The sequence below is a fragment of the Trachypithecus francoisi genome, unplaced genomic scaffold (assembly GCF_009764315.1).
Source record: "Trachypithecus francoisi isolate TF-2019V2 unplaced genomic scaffold, Tfra_2.0 Lachesis_group19, whole genome shotgun sequence".
NCBI lineage: Eukaryota > Metazoa > Chordata > Mammalia > Primates > Cercopithecidae > Trachypithecus > Trachypithecus francoisi.
This window is the reverse complement of record NW_022681464.1, coordinates 44,031,060-44,051,017: the sequence shown is the minus strand read 5'-3', so window position 1 is coordinate 44,051,017 and position 19,958 is coordinate 44,031,060. Positions and strand designations below refer to the sequence as shown.

The 19,958-nt window shown below is 40.0% G+C and overlaps 1 protein-coding gene across 1 annotated transcript in view; it reads right to left on the bottom strand.

Annotated features, from left to right (window-relative positions):
* Positions 1-18,125, bottom strand: part of TWSG1 (twisted gastrulation BMP signaling modulator 1) — a 68,729-nt gene extending 50,604 nt beyond the window's left edge. Inside the window, exons 1-2 of the mRNA XM_033178344.1 lie at positions 17,913-18,125; positions 15,483-15,642 (exon numbers count right to left, since the gene is read on the bottom strand). Coding sequence (XP_033034235.1) covers positions 15,483-15,605 — 123 coding nt within the window. The 5' untranslated portion in view covers positions 15,606-15,642; positions 17,913-18,125. The remainder of the gene's footprint in view (positions 1-15,482; positions 15,643-17,912) is intronic.
* Positions 18,126-19,958: the final 1,833 nt, after the last annotated feature.

Here is a 19,958-nt window from a genome sequence, read left to right as displayed (position 1 = left end):
CTATAATAAAACAAGGAAACGTCATTGAAAACAACATTATATTCTAGTAAAGATAGCAAATGACTTGGACTTACAAGATCTAGTTTTAAGCCCATAAGCTGTTTGTAACCCTGAGTCTCGGTTTCCCAGTCATAAAAAAGGAATGGTGTTCCTGGATTTTCCCTTACAAACTTTGGCATCCCAATGAGATAACGAATATCAAAATGCTCTGGTGACCCAGCAATCCCATTCCTAGGTATTTACTCAAGAAATATTAAAACATAGGTCCATAAAAAGACCCATATGGGAAAATATCAACATCATTCATAATTACTGAAAACTGGAAACCATGCAAGGTCCAACAACCAGTGAATGGATAAACAAACTGCAGTACATCCACACAACGCAGTCCTACTCATCAATAAAAAGGAAAGAACTACCCAACACACAATAATATGGATGAATCTCAAAGCCTTATACTGAATGAAAGAAGCTAGACAGAACAAAAGGCTATATACTGTATGACTCCTTTTATATAACATTCTGGAAAAGGCAAAACTATAGGGAAAAAAAAATCAAATCAGTGGTTGCCAGGGGCTGAGGCTAGGGAAAAAGCTAGGTCCAGCTACAAAGGGGCACAAGGGAATGTTTTAGGGTGATGAAAAATATTCTCTATCTTGATTGTGGTAGTAGTTACATGACTATATGTTTGCCAAAAATCATAAAACTGTACATCTAAAAAGAATGAATAGGCCAGGAGCAGTGGCTCATGCTTGTAATCCCAGCATTCTGGGAGGCCAAGGTGGGTGGACTGCTTGAGCTCAGGAGTTTGAGACCAACCTGGCCAACATAGCAAAACCCCATCTCTACTAAAAAAATACAAAATTAGCCAGGGGTGGTGGTGTGTGCCTGTAATACCAGCTACTCAGGAGGCTGAGGCAGGAGAATCTCTTGAACTCAGGAGGCAGAGGTTGCAGTGAGCTGAGATGGAGCCACTGTACTCCAGCCTGGGTGACAAAGCGAGACTCCGTCTCAAAAAACAAAAAAAAACAAAACAACAACAAAAAAACCCAGCATGGTACATTGGGGTTTCTCCATAAATTTTGAAGAAATAAACCTAAATTGAAAAATATAAAGCATTAAGTTGGTATTAAAGCAATGCAGAAGACAGTTCTAACTCTGAAAATATATTGTTTTAATTTACTTTTAACCTAAAACTGAAATTTTCTAACCAAACACAATGTTTTTCAAAGAAACATAAAATAATGCTAGTGAAAATGTAAAATACAACAGTTGTATATACCATAAAATTGCTAAAAATCATCTAAACAGAGAATAAAAACCACAAGGAGCTATATCAAAATAGTAAGAGTAGTATGTGTTTGAATAATAGGACTAAGAATGTTTTATTCTTTTTTTCTACTTCTCTGTATTTTCTGAATTTGGGGGTAGAAAATATATTTTTATAATAGCAAATAAACATTTAATTTATTTGGATATTATGACTTCTTAAGATCCAGTTTAATTAATGTTTGAACAATTACAAAAGATATTCAAAAACACAAACTGAGGTTCTTAAATTAAGGAAACTAAGTATTTACAATATCTTGAGCTAAAAAACAGAAATGTAGGAATAAATCTAATGAAGTATTTACTTGCATATTGTGTAAGCATAAGTAATCAATGAAGCATTATATTATACCTATGCTGACACTACTTTTACTTAGGTCAAATGAGTATTTAAAAATAAATAAATAAAACAAAATATCTTCAATTTGCCTGTATTCAAAAGAATAAACAATTATAATTAGACTGGGTTCTAACAAATCTGTTTGCCATATTAATACTCTTTAAGGAGGGCATCATATGAATCTTCAAACCCAGGACAGAAATATCAACCCAACCTCATTAGCATGTTGTTCTTTATAAATTCTAACTGATTGGTAAAATTTTGTCCTGAAAATAACATACACTTAAATGAATCAGTACTGAAAAGAGTACTTATTTTTGGCTAAATAAGTCAGCATACAAGTTCAAATATATATATGAATTACCAAAATATATCAAATAGTGCCTAGTGCCTCTTTCTCACATAAACCTAGTAACAAAAATTTAGATGCTAATCCTACTTACTGTACAAGTGCCCCAATGAATTTCTTTAAAAGAATCCAGCGGGAGTGAGTTGGGAGTAGGTACAGATGAGACTGACCACATGTTGATCACTGTTGAGGCTGAGTAATGTGTAAATGGGGGGGTTATTTTACAATTTTTCCAACTTATGTATGTGTGAAAATGTCCGTGTGTCCCAATGAAATCCTCATTTTGTTTTAACAACGCAACAGGTGAAACAACAAGTGAAAATAAATTTTAATCTCCATTTATGTATCAGCAGCTACTATAACTGTATTAAACATTTGGAGGGGAATAATGATTTCTTCTTCCTTTAAATTTTATCAGGCCTAATTCATTACCTTTGAACATTAATTTCAGAGATTTTCACGTGGTGTTAACTGAAGCAAAACAGGACAAAAACAGGTTAGCGTCACAACTTTTTTTTTTTTTTTTTTGAGATGGAGTCTCACTCTGTTGCTCAGGCTGGAGTGCAATAGTGCGATCTCAGCTCACTGCAACCTCCACCTCCTGGGTTCAAGCGATTCTCCTGCCTCAGCCTCCTGAGTAGCTGGGATTACAGGTGTGTGCCACCATACTCGGCTAATTTTTGTATTTTTAGTAGAGATGGGGTTTCACCATGTTGGTCAGGCTGTTCTCGAACTCCCGACCTTGTGACTCGCCCACCTCGGCCTCTCAAAGTACTGGGATTACAGGCATGAGCCACCGCGTCCACCCATAGCACCACAACTTTTAAGAGCAGGAAAATGGGATGAAGAGGAAAGAAACAATTTAGGAAAATAATGTTCACGAGAGAAAAAAGAAAATATTTTACATTGCAAACCAAAATATTACTAGTACAGTAACAAATCAAGATAACTATAGCAAGAGACTAAAGTAGAATCTAATTTGCATTGATTAAGAAAAAAAGAAGAGAAAGTTAATTCTTTAGTTTACTGAATTAAGGAAGCCCTAAACTTACCTGAACTATTGATATTTTTAACTTAAGACAAAATATACTTTTAAAAGCTAGAATTATTAACGAGAAGTAAACTATTTTAAAATTCCAACTCATTTCAGAAAACTTATGATTTATTTAATAACTAAATCAATTTTTAGAATAAAAAAGCAGATTGTCAATTTAGCACATAAAAGCGCTAAATAAATGTTCAGACAACAAAGTACTAAAATGATACATTAATTATCTCTTAACCCAATGTTGAATATTCTCATGAAATACAATGTTTATATCATCCTAAAAACTATCATAAATATTAGCCAAAGTACTCACAAGTTAATATAGGGTTTTTCCACTCTTGATACAAAATGGGACTTGAGATTTCTAGGATATAGCATAATATTGATCCAAATTTTAAAAATTATTTTCACAAAAGCAGCAGGGGAAAGTAGTAAAGATCTTCTTAAAGGAAAATCCCATATTACCACATTTATTTTTTCTTGAAACAGGATAGCTAAACCCCTCATTATATGAGCAAGGAAGTACACCAAGATGACAGTTTTACTTTCTTGATGTTTAAAGTTAGATTTCTTTCCTGTTAGAAGCACAAAATAAATATTTATATAGGGACCACCCTTAGGCACAGCAACTTGTAGGAGTGGCAGGAATGACTGTACTGCTTTGCAACCATGCTGGTAAAAAATATTTACATAACAGCTTCCAGGGAAAAATTTTCATACTTCGTTATAAGTGCAGAGGATGCAATATACACAAATGCTCTAATTCATCCTCATAGTACATCAGTTCAACATTACAAATGTTGTTCAAACGAAACCAATTTAACAAAAAGAAATCTAAATTCCGTCTACAAGGGAAGTGATATCTTTTTATAAACTTTTATAGCATTGCATCTTTGTCTTTCTTAAGTACTTATCTTCCACCTTATTGTATTCATTTCTGTACATCTTCTGCAAGTTTAAGGAGAAAAGCAGCTCTCATTATCTAAAGTGTCAACGTGCCTTGTACTTTGCTAATACGAAAGTGGAATTTTATAACTCAGTATGTTGGAATGGAAAGCAAAGCGCCAACAATGTTTAACCTTTTCGGGTTCACCAACTGCTGGGAGAACCTCTTGACAGCTGTGGACCTTCTCCCCAGAAAACGATGCACAGGCCATTTTGAATACAATCCTGGGGATCTCCTGAATATAATCCGGGGGATCTTCCTTTACAGTTAACAATCACTGGCACATGAAATACCAAGAGCCAAACCATTCTTCAACTAAAGAGAACAGGGATAAAAAGAGGATGTCCAAGTTCAGGTTTCTATCAGATCAGTTAGGCTACTCACACAATAGACCAAAAAGACAAGAACTAGGCATCTACTGACCATCTACTCACCTCCAATCACAAGAAAATCAGCCAATCAAAATAAACAAATAACCAACAACTCTCTTCAGAAAGATGATTAGCCTCAGAGCAGAGAGCACATTCCAACATCAAGGCCTTCCTTATCTCCAAGTGTTCTCTGCTCTAAGTCCAGTCTGTAAGTCCTATCTAAACACATGGATCTCCCAACCAGGTTCTATTGCCTCATTCTTAACTATATATGGACAACCAAAGAATGCTACACATTTGAAGAAATCCTGACACATAAAAAAGACATAAAAGAAAAAAAGATCTCAAAAGAGACCTCCTCCACCAGCAAAAAAAAACTTCCAATAAGTATCCTCCAAGACACTGAAGAAAATAATGCATCCAAAACAAGTAAATAATGTTAATAGGAAAAATTAACAAGAAATAAATAAGAGCTATTGAAATGTAAAAGTTATTGCTAAAATTAAACAATTCAATAGAAAGAGTCCAAAGGTAAAGTCAGGAAATTTCCCAGAATATAGAGTAAGAAGGTATGATGGGATAGAAAAGAGCTAATACACTATACACAAGCAATGAACAATCCAAAAATGAAACCAAGAGAACAATTCCACTAACAACAGCATCAAAAAGAATAAAATACTTACGAACAAATTTAACAAAAGAAATGTAATACATACACAGAAAACTACAATATGGTTGAATGAAAGAAAATTCAAATAAAAGGAAAGGCACACATGTTCATGAAACAAAGACATAATACTGCTAAGATGGCAACACGGTACTCCCCAAATTGATCTACAGATTCAATGCAATCCTTATTAAATCTTAGCTGGCAATACCAAAGCCACAATTCATGAAAGAAATAAATGATAAGCTGGACTTTATAGAAATTTTAAACTTCTGCTCTGCAAAACATACTCTCCAAAGAATCAGATGACAAGTCATAGACCAGGAGAAAATATCTGCAAAAGACTTTTCTGATAAAGGACTGCTATACAAAACATACATACAGAGACCTCAATAACAAAAAAAGTAAACAACCCGATTAAAAAATGGGCCAGAGATTCTTAACAGACACCTCACCAAAAAAGGTATACAAATGGCAAATAAGTATAAGATGCTCCCCATCATATGTCATTAGAGAATTGCAAATTAAAATAATGTGATACCACTATATACCTATTTAGAGGGTGAAAATCCAAAACACTGAAAACACCAAATGCTGGTGAGGATGTGGAGCAATAGCAACTCTCATTCACTGCTGGTAGGAATGCAAAATGATACAGCCACTTTGAAAGACAGTGGCAATTTCTTACAAAACTAAACATAGTCCTACCCTACAAAGCAGCAATTGCACTCCTTAGTATTTAGCCAAATGAAGTGAAAACTTATGCCCACACAAAACCTGCACATGGATGGTTATAGCAGCTTTATGTTATTTTATAGGGACAGGGTCTCACTTGGTTATCCAGGCTGGAGTGCAGCAGTGTGATTATAACCTACTGTAGTCTTGAACTCATGGGCTCAAGCCATCCTCCTACCATGGCCTCCCAGGTAGCTAGGACTACAGGTGCACGCCACCACTCCAGACTTTTTTTTTTTTTTTTTTTGGTAGAGATGGGGATCTCACTATGATCTTGAATTCCCAGCCTCAAGGGCCCCTCCTGCCTTGGCCTCCTAAAGCAGTGGGATTACAGGCCTGAGCCACCATGCCTGGCTAAGCTTTATTCATAGACACTAAATCTTAGAAGCAATCAAGATGTCTTTCAATAAGTGAATGAACAAACTCTGGTGCATCCATACTAATCAGTGAGTGAAATATTAATCAGTGAGTACATTCATACAATGGGATATTATTAGGCAACAATAAGTGATAAAAAGAAATGCATTATCAAGCCATGAAAAGACATAAAGGAAACTTAAATGTATACTGCTAAGTGGAAGAAGCCCCCTTTAAAAGGCTACATTCTGTATGATTCCAACTATACGTCACTGTGGAAAAGGCAAAACTATAGAGACAGTAGAAAAGATCCATGGTTGCCAGGGGACTGGCAGGAGGTAGGTTGGCTTATGGGGATTTTTAGAGCAATGAAACTATTCTGAATGATACTGTAATGGCAGACACAAGACATTATGCACTTGTCAAAACCCATAAAAAGGTAAAATACAGAGTTAATGCTAATGCAAAGTACAGATTTTAGTTAATAATAGCATATCAATATTGGTTCATCAACAGTAACAAGTATAACACACTGATGCAAGATGTTAATAATAGAAGAAACTGTGGATATGTAGGGGGAATGGGTATATGGGAACCCTTTATACTCTCTGCTCAATGTTTCCGTAAACCTAAAACTTTTCCAAAAAATAAAGTCTATTATATATATTTTTAAAATCCCAGCTGGCTTTATTGTAGAAATTGACAAGTAGATTCTAAAATTCACATGAAAATGTAAGGGACCCAGAACAGCCTAAGCAATCTTGAAAAAGAACAAAGTTGGAGAACTTAGACTTCCTAATTTCAAAACATACTACAAAACTATGTAATCAAGACAATGCGGTACGAACATAAAAATAGAGATAGAAACCAATAGAACAGAACCGACAGTTCATAAATAAACCATTTATGGCCAAATGGTTTTGAACAAGGGTGGCACTATAATTCAGTGGGGTAGAAATGGTGCTGGGACAAGTAGATATCCACACACAAAATAATAAAGTTGGATCCCTACTTCACTGCAGGCTCGAACTCCTGGGCTAAAGCGATCTTCCCACCTCCACCTCCCAAAGTGCTGGGATTACAGGTACATGCCACCACACCTGGCCTAAAACTACAAAATTCTTAGAGGAAAACAGACAAGTAAATATTTATGACTTTGGCTTAGGTAATGGTTTCTTAGATACAACACCAAAAGCACAAGTAACAAAAGAAAAAACCAGAAACATTGGATGTCATTAAAATGTAAAACTTTTGTGATACAAATGATACATAATAGTTGAAAAGACAGTCCACAGAATGAGAGAAAATACTTGCAAATCATGTATCTGACAAGGGACTTGAACCCAGAATATATAAAGAATTCTTACAACTCAACAATAAAAAGACAAGCCAATTTTAAAATGAGCATAGGTTCTGGGTTAGGCGTGGTGGCTCACACCTGTAATTCCAGTGCTTTGAGAGGCCAAGGCAGGACGATCACCTGAGACCAAGAGTTCAAGACCAGCCTGGGCAATATAGTGAGACCCCCCCATCCCTATAAAGAATTTAAAAATTTTAAAAATTAGCCAAGCGTGATGGCACATACCTGTAGTCCCAGCTACTCAGGAGGCTGAGGCAGGAGGATCGTGTTAGCCCAGGAGTTCAAGGCTGCAGTGAGCTATGATAGAGCAACTGCACTCCAGCCTGGGCAACAGAGCGAGATTCTTGTCTAAAACAAACACACACAAAAAAGAGCACTGGTTTTCAATAGGTATTTCCCCAAAGAACACAATAAGCTAACCAGACATGGTGGTGCATGCCTATAGTTCCAGCTACTTGGGAGGCTGAGGTGGGAGGATTGCTTGAGTCCAGGAGGTTGAGGTTGCAGTGAGCCATGATTGCACCACTGCACTCCAGTCTGGGTGACAGAGCAAGATCCTGTCTCAAAAAAAAAAATACATACATACACACACACACACACACTAAGATACACACATTCACACACATGAAAAGATGCTCAGGCCGGGCGCGGTGGCTCAAGCCTGTAATCCCAGCACTTTGGGAGGCCGAGACGGGCGGATCACGAGGTCAGGAGATCGAGACCATCCTGGCTAATACGGTGAAACCCCGTCTCTACTACAAAATACAAAAAACTAGCCGGGCGACGAGGCGGGCGCCTGTAGTCCCAGCTACTCGGGAGGCTGAGACAGGAGAATGGCGTGAACCGGGAGGCGGAGCTTGCAGTGAGCTGAGATCGGCCACTGCACTCCAGTCTGGGCGGCAGAGCAAGACTCCGTCTCAAAAAAAAAAAAAAAAAAAAAAAAAAAAAAAAAAAAAAAAAAGAAAAGATGCTCAACATCATTGGCTATTAGGGAAATGCAAATCATAACCACTCCACAAAGGTGTTACAATAAAAAGGAAAGATAAATGTTGGTGAGGCTATAGGGAAATTAGAACCGTCGTACACAGCTGGTGGGAATGTAAAACAGTGCAGCCACTTTAGAAAACACTTCAGCGGTTCCTCAAATGTTAAACACAGAGTTGCCATATGGCCCAGCAATTCCAGCCCTAGGTATATATGAAAGAGAAATTAAGAGATACATCCAGGGTTGTCTGTAGCAGCTCACACCTATAACCCCAGAACCTTGTAGGGCCACGATAGGAGGATCACTTGAGGACAAGAGTTCAAGACCAACCTGGGCAACATAATGAGATCCTGTCTCCACACAAATTTCCTATGTTTTTAATTAGCCAGGTATGGTGGCACACACCTGTAGTCCTACCTACTTGGGAGGCCAAGATGAGAGAATCGTTTGAGCCCAGGAGTTCGAGGTTACAATGAGCAATGATTGCACCACTGTCTGTGTGCACAGGCAGCAAACAAATCTGTGTAACATAGTTTGTCTCTTAAAAAGCACAGATACATCCACACACTAAAACTTGAATATTCATAGCAGTATTATCTACCATAGCCAAAAATATAAATAACTCAAATATCTACCAACCAATAAATGGATAAATAAAATGTGGTATGCCCATTCGGTGGAGTATTATTTGACCAAAGAATGAAATACTGAATATGTTACAACACACAGGAACCATGAAAACATTATGCTCAATGAAAGAAGTCAGACACAAAAGACAATGTATGATTCCATTCATATTAAACATCCAGAACAAGCATGTAGAGAGAAAGTAAACTGCCTAGGGTTTGCGGGGAGAGAGAATAGGCAATGACTTCTAAAGGGTATGGAGTTTCCTTCCAAGGTAATGAAAATGCTCTAAAATTAGATTGTGGTGATGGTTGCATAAGTCTGTCGATATGCCAAAAGCACTGAATTGTACTCCCAAATGGGTAAATTTTGTAATATGTGAATCATATATCTCAATAAGACTTTTTTAAAAAAAGATCTAACAGAGAATCCATCTTAGAGTTCCAGAAAGAAAGGAGGACATTATATATAATTATATATTATATAAAATATATATTACATAAAACATATATATTATATATATGTATGTATGTTAGGTCAAGGGATATATATATATAACAAAAAACAAAACAGGGCATTTCCTAGTCTTTGGCTCAAAACTGATCCCCAAAAGACTCACAAGATACCAAACGCAATGAATGAAAAGACCAACACTAGACTCAACAGTTTAAATTCCATAATACCAAGGCTAATGAGATGATACCAAAAGTTTCCAGAGAGAAGATATAACAAAGTTACCTACAGAGAATAAGAGATGGACAGGCATCAGACTTCCTATTGGCAATATGGAATACTATTAGATAATAGAGAAATGTCTCCAAAGTTCTGAAGGAAAAGAGTTTAACATAGAATTCCGTATTCAGGCAAACCATCAGTCAGGTAAAAGGTGAGAATAAATACATTTTCAAGATATGCAGGACCCAGAAAGCTTACTTCCCACACAGGCTTTCTTAGGAAGTTACTTGAGGGCATGTTGGGACAAAATGAGAGTTACTGTTAAAAACAACAAGTTATGAAATCCAAGAAACAGTGGAACCAACTTGGGAAAGTAATGATGGAAAGTCACCATAAGACAGCTTGCATCAGACCTAGATTGCAATCCTTTAAGTCTGGAAATATCAAGACTGAAGGCTCCATTTGGGAGGAAAAATACATTATATACTTAAAACAATATAAGGTGTTAATGATTGATGACGCAAGGTAAAGAAAGATACTTAGAAACTCAAGAAAAACAAAATCATTCAAGAAGGGAAATATAATCATAGTACCTATGTGACTATACAGTCAACAGTCAACAATATTTATATAATCATTATAATAGAAACATGGTTTATTGTCAGCTTTAGAATATACCTGTAAATAAAGCATACAAGGTTCAAATACAGTTACAAAACAGAGAAATAAGGTTAGTAATCACCGATAGTGCACTCACAGGCCAGGCATTGCTCTAAATACTTTATACCTAATCCTCACAATACTCACACAGTATGGTTATTATCCCTACTTTACAGATGAGGAAATTGAGGCATTGAGAGATTAACTAACTTGCCTGAGGTCATACAACCAGTAAATGGCAGAACTGGATCCAAATCCAAATAGCCTGGTTCCAGAGTTCATGCTCTTAACCATTATACTATGCAGCCTCTCAGAATATAGATATTATCAACCTTGACAATATAAAAGTAAAAGTACAGGTAACACTCCATTCCCCACAGATTTTGATGCAGCCCATCAGAATTCCAAAAGTAGCCCATCAGAATGCCAAAAGTAGAAAATGTTGAGGGCAGTACTCAAAAACGCAAGGGAAAAAACTGATTTCTTTGCTTTCTATGATGTTAATCACGGTAGATGCACATGATCTCCCAAGACTGGAGCCCAAACAAACCCTCTCTTCGATTCCCTAAAGAAATGCACTGTTCTTAAAACTCACTTAGAGTCTGTCTCATTGCTAATAATAATAATAATAAAATAATCTTTAAAAGGAAAGAAGGAGACTATTAATATTCTCCATTTACATCAGGAATAAAGAGATAGTGTCTCCAGCTGATAGAACAGAATAGAAAACCTTAAATATATTGAAGAAATTGAAAAAATAACCAAGAGATAAACTCAAAACTGTGAAACAAGTGTGTCAGGGCAGGAGTGGGAAGAAGAACATGATGAGCTGTGACCTCATCTGTTAGAGCAGAAAGGCAATTTTAGATATATAACATCTAAAACTGATAAATCAAGAAAGAGTAGGACAAGCATATTATTTAGGCACATGGCTAAAATTACTAACAGAAGTAAAAATATAAGCAGTTAGATCAAAAGTGTTTTTCCCAGGGTAATAGAATGAGTAAGGAGAATTAGATCAAGGGATTCATTTTTTCACTATGTATCCTTCTAATAATTTAATAATTTATTACTCTGATGAAAAAAAGAGAACATTTGACACATACTGGTTGATTTCTTTCTTTAAAACTGCCTAGAACTAGAAGAAAATTTTGAGCTCACCTAGCCAGTCAACTTACTTTACAGTTTAAATGTGGCAGAGTATATTTTCCACAGATGGCCACACCATTCTATCCCATCCACATGTTCAGCTTACAACATGACACTGTCACTCCTCCAACAGAGGTGGGGCCTATGTTCCCTCCACTTAAATCCAAGTGGACCCGCAGGAGAGATCATATATCAGGACCACAGAGACACACACATATACACACATAGAGAGTGAAAGGGAGAGAGGGAGGGAGATGGGGATAGAGAAGGGAAGAAGGGGAGGAGAAGTCAGGAAAAGACGTACAACTGAAGAATCTTCCTAGCCCAGGTTTTAGACTTTATCAGTGAGCCTTCAGATTTTCAATGTCCAATACAGTGGCCACTAGTCATATGCAGCTATGCAGTTAATGAAATTAAAATTGAATTAAATTTAAAATCAAATTTTCAGTCATACCAGTCACATTTCAAGTACTTGGTAGCCACGTACGGCTAGATTCTACTGCATTGCACAGGGTAGATGTAGATCTTTTCCATCATCGCAGAAAGCTCTGTCTATAGTGCTGTTTCAGATAATTCCACTCCCACCACCTTCAAGCCGCCCTGCTAATGCTATGTGGAACAGAGCTGAACTCTTGCACAGAGCCCTGCTCAGAATGCAAATTCGTGAGCAAAATAAATGTTGTTCCCACCCACTGGTTTTTGGGGTGGTTTGCCACACAGCCATAGTAAGAGGAACACATGGGAACTAAAGCTCAGAATGTGAAATAATCTGCTAGAGTTTGGGAGTCCACAAAACCAGGTGAAGAGTGGAACTAATCACATTTCATTCCAACACTCAATAAATGTTTGTGAATAAACAAACAGGAAAATTCTCAATATTTGAGCCCCAGATCTTTTCTAACCCCAAGCAGTCTGTCATCCACCAGGAAAGTTGTATCCACTACTCCAGAAAAAAGTTTGATGTTTCCTGGCTCTGCAGGAACAACAGGAATCTCAGAAATGTCAGCATCCATGAATTTGTGACTGAAAATACATCCTAGCTTATTCTGTTTACTAGAATCACCATTTGAGTTAGGTGAAGCTCCATTTGCTTTTCCAGTTTTTTTACACTGATATAGCACTCTTTACATTTTGAAGTATTTTGTTTAAGTCTTACAATTTTTTTTTGAGACACAGTCTTGCTCTGTCGCCCAGGTGAGAGTACAGTGGCGTGACCTCAGCTCACTGCAACCTCCGCCTCCTGGGTTCAAGTGATTCTCCTGTCTCAGCCTCCCAAGTAGCTGGGATTACAAGCATGGGCTGCCATGCCCGGCTAATTTCTGTAATTGTAATTAAAAAAAATTTTTTAATTGGCCAGGCACGGTGGCTCACACCTGTAATCCCAGCACTTGGGAGGCCGAGGCGGCAGATCGCTCGAGCTCAGAAGTTTGAGACTAGCGTTGGCAACATGGCAAGACCCCGTCTCTACCAAAAACAGAAAATAAATCAGTCAGGCATGATGCCGCGTGCCCGCAGTCCCAGCTACTCCAGAGGCTGAGACGGGAGGATCGCTGGAGCCTAGGAGGTCAAGGCTGTAGTAAGCTGTAATAGAGCCAAAAAAATTTTAAAGAGTCAAACAAACAAAAAACCTTTGCAAGTATCTACCCATATTAACCAAAAGCTTTCTCTTTTAAATACTCTCTTTAAAAGCAAGGTATTTTAAATAAAGTACTTTTTTTTTTTTTTTTTTTGAGACAAGGTCTTGCTCTATCACCAGGCTTCAGTGCAGTGGCACATTCATAGCTCACTGCAGCCTCAACCTCCTGGGCTCAAATGATCCTCCTGCCTCAGCCTCCCAAGTAGCTGAGACTACAGGTGTACATGAACATGCCCAGCTAATTTTTAAAGATCATTTGTTGTAGAGACAGGGTCTCACTGTGATTCCCAGGCTGGTCTGAAACTCCTGAGCTCAAGCAATCCTCCTGCCTCAATCTCTCTAAGTGCTGGGATTACGAGGCATGAGCCACTGTGCCTGGCCAAAGTACAATTTTTGATTACTTGAACTAATGCAAGTTATAGAGTTGAAGAGTAAAGAATATAATTTGGAATTAAAGAGAATCTCCATCTAAACATGAATATAGCAAATGTTATGAGACTTTATTTTGAATAATGAATAATGAAGCTACATTGAAACAACCTGGGAGATACCACAGACTCCTCATCTGACTATAGCACAAAACTGGGCTTCATGTGCAGACACAAAATTTCCAGCCAACACAAGCCTAAGCAGGCGTGCCTTATTAAGATTTCCACATACAAAATTAGGTGATTAAAGAATTAGTGTTGGCCGGGCGTGGTGACTCAAGCCTGTAATCCTAGCACTTTGGGAGGCCGAGACGGGCGGATGGCGAGGTCAGGAGATCGAGACCATCCTGGCTAACACGGTGAAACCCCGTCTCTACTAAAAACTACAAAAAAACTAGCCGGGCGAGGTGGCGGCGCCTGTAGTCCCAGCTACTCGGGAGGCTGAGGCAGGAGAATGGCATGAACCGGGAGGCGGAGCTTGCAGTGAGCTGAGATCCGGCCACAGCACTCCAGCCTGGGTGACAGAGCGATACTCCGTCTCAAAAAAAAAAAAAAAAAAAAAAAAAAAAAGATTAGTGTTAATTTTTAAACTGTACAATTGCTCTAATAGCTATGTTGGTAAAGAGTTCTCTTTTAGAGATACATATTAGAATTATCAACAAAACAGTATCAAGGGATTTGCTTGAAATTAAAACAGAGCTGGGAGTGGATAGTGAAGGAGGGTATAGATGAAACAAGAGTAGCTGGGAGGGAGTGACTGCAGGAACTACTCATGGATGGATCATTATATTCCTCTCCTTTTATACCTGAAATGTCCACAGCAAAAAAGTTAAAAACTGAACAACAAACAGACTTCCCTAGTTCAATGTTTTGGTTTGAAATGCAAAGTTAGGGTTATCAGAGTATGAAATGGGGGCAAGTAAAATTTCAACTACTAGCGAGAAGGACCAAAATGTCAGAAATAAGCACAAAATGTTTCTGATGTATAAAAACAACTGTCACTCTAGCACATACACACAGTTAGTCTCGAGTGAGGGTTACAGTCATGTTAGCTGACTCATACTTTACAGAGAATGCTAATGTGTGTGGTTACTGAATTTCTGAGTGCACAGCCAGCAACTAGAAGGGAAGCTAATCAGGAGTTCAATACCAGCCTGGTAACTGAGCCGCATCACTTACTCTTATTTTTCTCCCCAGAAAAATGAGAGTGGTGGCTACATTAAGAAGCCTGCCTTGATGATTGGAAAGGATATAACTGCGAAGTATCTTGGAAACAGATTGTCCAATCCCAGCCAAAAACTTGCCTGCAACATTGTGGGATACCCTGAGCCACAGCCACCTGGCTAAACTGCTCCCAGATTCCAGGCCCTCAGAAACTGCATGAAATAATACATGTTTATTGCACTAAGTTGCTATGTTTTAGGTAATTTGTTACATAGCAATAGAAAACTAATACATCGTACTTAGGGTAACAATTTATCTATTATTTGATCAGCTAATTTTTTTTCTAAATACAGTCATCGAACCTCTTTGCTGTGTTAATTAGATTACACAAGGGAACCCCTTAAATCATCTGAATAGAGTGCTCTATCACCTTGTAATGACATGTTTATACAACAGGATATTATACTCAGTATTGAACTTCTTGAATCTAACCTTGCTACATGTATGATTGCTGTGAGGGTAAAAATCCAGACCTGTGAGTCATGATTCAGTACCTGAGGCCCTGACCCAACACTCATACCCTATATTTGTATATAAACATAATGTTTCTGCTCTACAATATAGTTCAATATTAATAAAAGTACTCTTAGTCCTACCTGAATAAGGCATTTGCTCACATCACTAGCACAGAGTGCTTTGTTACAGCTCAGTGATGCTGGAAGCCATGTCAGGAATATCAGGATGGCTAGAGTAAGCACAGCAACATAGTGTAACTTCATGTTTCTTCAAGGAAGATGATCAGTAACTCCCAGGAAGCTAAACAAACAAACAAACAAACAAACACAACTTTAATTCAAAGGCAAGTGCTAGGGTAAAAACAAATATAAAAATGAAAAACAAAACATAAACTAAGACTCACTGTTTGTGTCAATAGACTTTTTCTTTCTTTTTTAGAGTCTTGCTCTGTTGCCCAGGCTGAAGTACAGTGGTGTGATCACAGCTCATTGCAGCCTTCAATTCCTGGGTTCAAGTGACTGTCCCACCTCAGCCTCCCAGTTATCTGAGACTACAGACAATACCACCATGCCTGGTCTTCCAAAAACTTTTGAGTGATCATTTAAAGATCATTCTCAATTAAGGATTATATAAACATTTAAAAATAAACAGTAATTTTATATAATAATGGCTTCATAGCCATCTTCAAGGACCTAGAACACTACAGTTCCTCAGACTATCCAGAAATGGTGACTGTGAAAGTAGAGTGAGTATATCTAAACCCTCAGTAACCTGAGAATACATCAGGCAAATAGCTAGTTTCAATACTGCACTGCTACTATTCAACTTTAGTTTTAGCTCCATTATTCAACTTCAAGACCATATAAAACTATTAATATTGTATTATAATTTTAAGATATTTAATTTTCATTCTTAGAATCAAAACAAAATTTTATATGGAAATTATTCTAGGGTTTAGACAGAATAGAGCAGCTCAAAGCAGGAAGTAGAGTCCACAGAGTCACTTCTTGAATAATTGAGCAAATAACAAAAGGCAGTGTAAATTATTAATTGCATTAAGAACTCTGTGTAATTATTAGAATGTGAAGATATTCTTTTTTTGTTTTTGTTTTTTGAGACGGAGTCTCTCTCTGTTACCCACGCTGGAGTGCAGTGGCGCAATCTCCGCTCACTGCAACCTCCGCCTCCCAGGTTCATGCAATTCTCCTGTCTCAGCCTCCTGAGTAGCTGGGATCACAGGCGCCTATCACCACGCCCAGCTAATTTTTGTATTTTTAGTAGAGACGGGGTTTCACCATGTTGGCCAGGCTGGTCTCAAACCCCTGACCTCAGGTGATCCACCCGCCTCGGCCTCCCAAAGTGCTGGGACTACAGGGGTGAGCCACAGCGCCCGGTCAAGATATTCTTTTAATTCTATTAGTACCACGCATTCTTCAGAGTTATTAAGAAGATACTATAGTTCAAAAAGAAGAAGGAAAAAAGACTAGCACAAATACAGTTTGACAGGGGCCAAACAGTATACATAGTTATTAAACTTTAAATACGGGAAGATATCATCTCTTCAGGTTAAAACACCTCCCTATCAAACATAATAAATTAAAATAAATGACTACTGACACAAGAGGGATAAATAGTGAGTTTATGGGGGCATTTATGATTACTCCAAACTTTTATTCTAAGTGTTACAAAGTACATTGAAGGAAAAACAATAAAAGAGTGAAAAGAATAAAGGGCTTTGGGCCTGGTATGAGTCAATTTTGAAAGAGAAAGCCCTGGTGATCATTACTGAGGCTCACAAAGCATTCCCTAAAGACCGTTAGTAACCTAATTTTCTAACGTATTTAACGCCGCATACCAAATAGGATGATTTCTGGAGCAACCAGTACATATATGCGGAGGCCAAATAAGGTTATTTGGAAACTAATTGTCGTGGAACTAGTTTTCATCCTACAAGCACGAAAACTGGGATTTTCTCCCTCCCTCAACTTTTACGGTTGTCTTATGAAATGTTCCACAAATTCATCTTACTCCCCAAATTTCACTGGAAAAAGTATTCAAGTAACTACGGCCATGTCCAAATCAGGTAACAGAATTAAAGGACTTATCTTTTCCTAAAGAGTTAGAAACCATCACGTACCAAATTGTTTCGCATACATCACGCCCAGTTTCTAGTTCAGGGAGATGGTACTGACAGCAACCAGGGCAGAGCACAGCCTCTGTAGAGCGGTGCCAGGGCCCCGAAGGCGCCGGACTCCCCGCGAGGCAGAGGCCAGGGGCGGCGCGGGGAACCCGGCACCACCCTCACCCCGGCTCGGCCGACGCGGGCTGCGGAGCGCGGGCCGGCCCAGAGATGGTCTGGACCGAGAAGGCGCAGAGATGCTGCCGGCTCCAGGAGTCCGGCCTGTGCGCCCGCGCCAAGCACCCCCACTTTGTCCTCCGCACAGCCGGGCCCAGGCTTCTCCCGGCCCCGGTGAAGCTCGCCGCGGCCCCGGGCCTCGAGAAGGCCCAGCTCGGCGCCCGGCCCCTTCCCGGCCAAGAGGCTGCACAATCCCCCAGCCGCTGCCGCCTACCGTGCGCCGCGGTCCCGCGAAGCCGCCCAACCCGAAATCTCCGCCGGGTCGGCCGAGCCCGGAGCGCGCTGCGGCGGCTTTGAGTGCGAGGCCAGGCCGCGCCTCCGCCGTCCCCTCCGCGCAGCGCCCGCGAGCCTCGGGCACCTTAAAGAGACAGGCCCGCCCGCCGCCCTCCTCCCGGCTCCTGGCTCCCAGCCCCAGCTCCCCTCTTCCCCTCCGCCCTCGCTGGGGTCCACAGCCGCCAGCTCCCGCCAGGAGGCGTCTCTCACTCCTCCTGCGCTCCGGTCAGCGCGCACGCCCCCATCTCGGCCCCGCCCACTCCCCGCCCCCCGCCGCGCCCCCGGTTTCGCCCCTCCCTCGTGCCACGCCTCCACCGCGATCTCCCGCCCGCTCGCCCCCGGAGGCCACGCCCCCAGGCGCACCCACCCTGACTGCCCAGCGAGATTTCCCTTCGCGCTTCTCCGCACCGGGATCCCCAGTCCCTCAGGTTCCCACAGACCCTCCTGTCAGGCCCATGCTCCGGGCCCCCTCAGTTGCAGTGTTAAGATCAACAGCGACTCACGGTTAAAGCCTTGTGATGTGCTAGCCACTACGCTGAGGATATGCCGTGTAGTAAAATTCCTCAGGACTCCTCACAGCTGCCCTGTAAGGAAGCGGCCATGGCCGGGTTCTAGGGACGCGAGGCCGAGGGGGGCGCTGAGTAGCCTAGCGCGTGGCCGAGGAGAGCTGGCATGTGAACCCTTGTCGTTTGCCGTCGGAGGTAGGATTTATATAAAATGCGCGTTTCCTAGATCTACCTCAGACCTACTGAATAAGGATCTCCGAGGATAAAGCTTTCGGAACTTCGTTCACCAATGCGTTAAAACTTGCCGGGCTGGCGCTGAGCTCTGCATCGGGAGTCGAGAGGAGGGGGCGCCGCGGATCCGGGGGCAGAGGTCGCGCAGCCTAGGTAGAAGGTGCGCGGTTAGCACGCGGGTTAAAAACACTGAGAATGACACTCAGTTCTTTCCCACAACTCTGGGTTGCTGCTTTTTTTTTTTTTTTTTTTAATTTCTTTTGAGACAAGGTCTCACCAGGCTGGAGGGCAGTGACGACATCAGGGCTCGCTGCAGCCTCCACCTCCCAGGCTCAAGCAATCCTCCCGCCTCAGCCTCCCGAGTAGCTGGGGCTACGGGTGTGCACCACCACGCCCGGCGAATATTTTATTTTTTTGTAGACATGGGGGTCTCGCCATGTTGCCCAAGCTGGTTTCAAATTTCGGGGTTCAAGCGATCCTCCCACCACCGGCCTCCTAAATCGTTGGGATGACAGGTGTGAACCATAGTGCCCGGCCAGAATTTGCTTTTTAAAGAAGATTCCAGGGTGATTAAGTTAGAGCCCACTAGACTAGACCGTCCGTGGGGCACCCTCCCTTGGAGATAATGACATAGTGTCAAACCCTCATATAAGCTAGTAAGTCGTAAATGCCTACCACCCCACTTTGTTCATTGGAAGGAAACAGAAAGCATGAAAACAGCTGATCGGCTGAGGGGTGGATTGCATTACTGATGCTAGCCCACTTTTGTACAATAAATATAGGTTTTAAAAATCATCCTTGAAAATTATCCTAGAGAAATGATTAAGGGTATACCCAAATTTAAGTATAAGATTTTTATTCTTGGCATTACATACTAGTTAAGTGAATTAGGAAACTTCCGATCAATGCCATTAAAAAATGATACTGCAGATCAGGGGTTCTCAAACTTTTTGGTCTCGCAATCCCTTTACACTCTTCAAAATTATGGAGCGTGCCAAAGAGGTTTTGTGTATGTGTGCTACATCTGTTAATACTTTCAAAATTAAAACAATTTTTACATATTCATTATTTCATTTAAAAATGAACCCATTATATGGTAACAAATATTTTATGAAAAATAAGTATATGATTTAAAACAGTAGGAAGAACAGTGTAGTTTTACATTTTTGCTATTGCCTTTAATATCAAACTTAATAGAAAGCCACTGTTTTTATATCTGCTTCTGTATTCAACCTTTGCAGTATCATGTA